The sequence below is a fragment of the Microtus ochrogaster genome, chromosome 6 (assembly GCF_000317375.1).
Source record: "Microtus ochrogaster isolate Prairie Vole_2 chromosome 6, MicOch1.0, whole genome shotgun sequence".
Classification (NCBI taxonomy): Eukaryota; Metazoa; Chordata; class Mammalia; order Rodentia; family Cricetidae; genus Microtus; species Microtus ochrogaster.
Genome location: NC_022013.1, coordinates 85,600,701 through 85,606,046, shown reverse-complemented (window position 1 = coordinate 85,606,046; position 5,346 = coordinate 85,600,701). Strand labels below are relative to the sequence as shown.

General features: G+C 46.0%; 1 protein-coding gene across 1 annotated transcript in view; it reads right to left on the bottom strand.

Moving 5' to 3' along the window:
* Positions 1-1,143: 1,143 nt before the first annotated feature.
* Smyd3 (SET and MYND domain containing 3) overlaps positions 1,144-5,346 on the bottom strand; it is a 567,552-nt gene continuing 563,349 nt past the window's right edge. The window contains exon 12 of the mRNA XM_005348982.2: positions 1,144-3,486. Coding sequence (XP_005349039.1) covers positions 3,385-3,486 — 102 coding nt within the window. The 3' untranslated portion in view covers positions 1,144-3,384. The remainder of the gene's footprint in view (positions 3,487-5,346) is intronic.

The following is a 5,346-nucleotide window of genomic DNA, read 5'->3' as shown; positions in this document are numbered from 1 at the left end:
GCCTTGAGGTTGGCATTGACCTGTGGGATAAAGCCAATGTGATGGCAGCAGGCTTGAAAAGCCCTGGTCGACAGACTTACTGTTCTCACAACTCTCCTGGCACGTGGGCACAGCTGGTTAGCCAACCTAAGGAGCTACATCACCTAGCCACTCCCATTCTCCGAGCAACCATGTGGAGCCATAATTCCTGGGACAAATCAGAAATGCCCAGCTCAAAATACTGACCTACAGCAGTATGAGCTAAACAAAATTAAGTTGAGCCTCTAAGTATTGGGGTTATTTGTTACACAGTAAAATTAAAATCTAACTGATTCAAGTTCTCCCAGACAGTGTTCATTTTGAGATCGTATGGGTTTTATTTGGCCTTTGTGTTATCTTTTCCTGGAAAACATCAGAATCATTTAATACATATTTGCTGAACTCGGTAGAACTGGTCCTTCCAAAAAGGCTGAGGTCAAGGTCATCTCAGAGCTACTTAATAAATCTGGGGGGTGGGGGTTCCAGCGCATCTGACTTCAGGCTTGTTTCCTCACTTGTGAAACCACCTTGCATGCTACTGTGGTTAGTAGAGACTGCATGTGTCTTACGGATGTGCTGACTGCATAGCGGCTGGGGCATGAGCAGAAGCACCCATAGGAAAAGGCCTTGGAGCTCGTGGGTGTGCATAAGACATCCTGCACACTTCACTGTTTCCACAGCCAGTGGTTGTCTGGCAGGCGGACCCCGGCTTCCAGCTGTCAGTTTTCTCTGTCATGAAAGTATGGCCTGTTCCTTCAGGCTCAGTAAGACAACCGTGTGTCGTTCTGACAGTGTCGGCCTGCCTCCCTCCCTCTGAGGGTCGCCGTTTTGGGTTCTGCATTCATCCCCTGCATCTGTATCTATGTAACATAAAGTGTGGATGGAGGTCTGTTGTCTAAAGACCATGTCATCTGCAACAACCCACGGGCCTGATTTACTACCAGACTCTCACTGAAACATGAAGGACCACACTGCTTCCGGGACCAGGGAATCAAACAAGGTTCAACTTTTTTTGGACAAGGAAAATACTTTTGTTATTTATCTAAAGCAGAAAGACAGAGACACAGGCCAAAGGGTTGGAAAATAGAAAAGACAACAATAACAGAGGAAGCCAGTCCATTTGAATAGTGGTGAGAACACAGTTTACTGGAGGGCAATAGAGCTTTCTGCTCTGCCCATTAACACACGGAACCACAGATTCAAGCAATTACAGAAAACAAAGTTCAAGAAAATAATAACATACACAAAGAATTAAAAAATGCTCACAAGGTTTACACAACGAGCTGAGTTCCATATCTTTTTCTTTTTGTGTGAGGCTTACATCCCTTTTCTGGTAACGTCTGATATGACCTTGAACTGGGCTTTGAGATAAAGACTCCTGTGTTGGAGAGGGATTCGGAAAGAAACTTCTGCTTCTTCACCAAAGGCTCAGAACAGATAAAAACCATCTTCGGCAAAAAGAACGAGGCCAGAGGCAACACGGGGCCTCCCTTCAGGATGTACTCCAGAGCCGTGATGGCAGAAGCAGTGTGGTCACAGAGTAATAAGAGATACAAGGACCAGTGGGACAGAACAGAGAGCCCAGAAGTCGGCTCGCACACCTAGAATCCGTTTATTCTCGACAAAGGTGCCCAAACCGTGCAGGCTGAGTGGCTCGCCCCTTCAGCAAGGTATGCAGGGAAAGCGGGCACCACATGCAAGAGATGGAGACGGAATTCTCATCTGTCATTCTGGACAACCACTCAGCTCACGATGGACCAGAGACCAAATGCAAGATCTGAACTGGAAACACGCATGTCAGTATGGGCAATGCCCAGATGCTGGAATAAGCTATGGGTTTTTTATATTATTATAAAAGTGAAAGAAACAAAACCAAAGAGAGACAAATGGTTACACGGAAGTTCTGTACAGCACACAAAACAACAGAGGAAAGAATCAGTCTACAGAATGAGAGAACTGTTTGCCCACTGTCCTCCTGATGAAGGGTTCATAGCCATAATACATAGTATATTTATAGTGTGTAGGGAATTCAAAAAACAAGATTCTGACTACACAATTAGCAGCTGCTTTGAGCAGTCACAAGCACATGAGGCACAATAATATCATCAGTCATCGGGGACACTGAAGCTACAATGAAAATCAGGTGCTCAGTTACAATGCCACTAGAGCCAATGACAAAGCAAGCACGACCCCCAGGTAGCAAATGCTGGTGTGACCATGGAGAAAAGGAACACTGCTGGTGGGAACAGAAATCAGGATGACAGGAGGCCCTATGAAAACAGGATCCCATGGGATCTAGCCATCCTACTTCTAGGTACATGTCAAAAGGAAATGAACTCTGTAACTCCCAAACATACTTGTCTGTCCATGTCTACTGTGAAGATACTCATCATAGCCAAGGCTGTAATCACCTTAGGCCCTCCCCAACACACACAAGGAAAAAGGAAGAACAGGTAAATAGCAGAATATTATTAATCTGTAAAGATGAGTGAGATCCTGTCAAATATAGCAGAATGAACAGAACTGGAGAAAATTGTACGAAGTGAAGTAAGCCAGGGACGGAGATGAGTGTGACCCTTTCTCCCTCGCGTGTGAAAGTCAGGGTGGGCGATGTGAGAAACGTGAACTGTAGAGCCAGGGAAAAGACAGGGAGGCCAGATTTGTCCTGGAAGGTGCACACTAGACACGTATATTTAAGCGCTGCAATATCACAGCGAATCACATTATTTAGTACAATTAATACATGTCAATAAAAACAAAAGAACAGCAATAAAACATCTACTTCTTGACAAAATGGACATACACTTGTGTTTAGGAGTAGAGGTGAAAACGATTACTTTAGTCCAACGGCCTCTATATTCATCCAAAGAGGAAGGTTTAGCTTATTCCATCCTATTTCAGTTTTCTTTTGTCTTTTGAGACAGGCTCTCTCTACATAGCTCTGGCTGTTCTTGAACTCACTCTGTAGACCAAACTGGCCTTGAACTCACAGAGATCCACCTGCCTCTGACTCTTGAATGCTGGGATTAAAGGTGTGCACCACCACCACCACCCAGCCTTTCATCCTATTTTTTGGTAAGTTCCTATTTCCAATGCTGAGATTTTAAACATCAAAGTCACCCATGAGTAGGCAAAGCCAAGCTGCCAGATGGCATTTTCAACTCTTTTCAACTTTTGTATTTATTGTAATGGTTCTACTTGACCATGAATGGGTCTTCTCACAACACACCACAGAAACACAGTTACCCACAGAAACACAGAATGGCATTTTTTACAGGAGGTTCACATAGCAAACATCACAGAGTGTGTGACCTCAATAAGGCGTTCAACGAGGGTGCGCCACCTCCCCTGTCCCTCTGGCTGGCCTTAGGAGGCTCTTATGTTGGCATCACATTCTTCCAGGAGAAGAATTAAATCTTCAATCAGGCTGTGCTCTCGGCCATGGGTCACTTTCATAATGTCAAAGGCCTAAAGATAAAGGAAAGGTGACAGATTAATATCTCAAAACAGACATGCCCCTGCCTAGGTGACAGATTAATATCTCAAAACAGACAAGCCCCTACCTGGCTTCTCACCATTTCCCAATGATCTAGGGGCCCTGTGGCCCACAGGTGGGCATCTGGTCTTTAGGAAGCAGGCAGCACCATGGCTCATGGAGTCAGAATACAGGTGGCATGGGTGCCGCCTGGGTGCTTAGAAAGTGGGCTCCGCACCGGGCACCCTGGGGCAGCCATGATCTCCAGTGACTACACTGATGCACAGGTTTAGGTGGGTAATGTAGGGGGTTCGTTAATTCTCACCGAGACAGGTCAGTCACACAAAAGAATAAACAGTGAGTTGCTTCCTCCTAACAAAAGGTTTTAAAACTTGCATGTATTTTGTGAGCAGACAAAGTGAGGAAGCCAGTTCTCTCTTACCCTGTGGGTCCCAGGGATAGAACTCAGGTTGCCAGATTTGGTGGCAAGCTCTTCCATCTGCTGTGCCATCCAGCTGCCCTGTGACACTTTTCTTTTTAATCTGAGTCACTATGTGCTGTGCACACACATTTTACGTTCTCTTCCTGGTGTGTGCCAGCGCAGTGACAGCATGTGGACGTTCCCTTCTTTAAGCCTCCATGTTCAGTCTTGTTACTAAATCTTGACTTTCCACCCCTAGGATACTTTGAAAATTGGGCTGAGTTTGTGGCTACTCCAGTATGAGAATCCAGAAGAAATAAAGTTAGCAACTTAAAGGCAAGAAGTCTCTGCCTTGGTCTCTAGTGCTTGCTCCTGAGACACCAGCTTCTAAGCTGTGAGGATGCCCGCGCTGCGTGCAGTGGCCACATGTGGTGTGCTCTGGATGACTAACAGAAGAGCCCAGTCACCAGGTTTGTGTCCAGTGGGGCTTCAGCTGACTCTAGCATCCTGGCAGAAGCCATTTCCCACTATGCTCAGTTCCATGACCCGGAACTGTGAACATAATCTTATTGGGAACTGTGAACATAATCTTACTGTTCTTTGCTCTACTGAGTCTTTGGATGGTTTGCACGAGCAATGAATGGCTCAAACAGCAGCACTACACACTGTTCAATGGGAGGCAGGGTGGGAATAGGGAAGGGAATTCAAAGCTACCACATCCTGTGTGACTGTGTTCTAAAGACCCTTCGAGATGGCTGGTGGCTGGGAAGCACCACGGGATGGGCTCAGGGCAACCAAAGCACCCTGCAAAACACACACGCATCCCACTGGGTGCAAGTGCCGTGATCCCAGCAATCAGCCACTGGCCACCACTCTGGGTTAGTCTAAAGTCAGCACGATTGCCACTTTACAGGTGTGTGTAACTCCACCACGTCTAGTTTACAGACATTACTTCATAAACTACTCTTGAAAATTTAGGTCACTTCCAGTTGTTTTTGATTATGACATGACACAGATCTTCCAGCTATGGGTTTCCTGTTGTTACTGTTGTGTGTGTATGTATTTTCCTTTTCCTTTGTTCCCCCCTTTATTAAGTATTTGTTGAGATAAATCCTTAGGGGTGGAGTTCTTGGGTTTCTTGGGTTTGTGCACCTTAAAGCCATAGAGATTTTGGAGCTGGAAAGCACCGAATAGGTCTCAGTGGGACCACTCTGTCCTTGCTACATCCATCAAGACGGACACTCTTGCCTCTACAGAGGGGAAGAGAGAAGGCAGGGCAACTAAGCTCTCTGACTGATGGCCGCTGCCAGCCTGAGTTCCTGGCTTCTCTTCATGTTTCTGTAGGGGTGTTCCCTTTAGGGCTAAAGAACAGAAAACAAGTAGGCTCTCTCTGCTTGTCTGTCTGTCTCTGTTTCTCTCTCTCTCTCTCTCT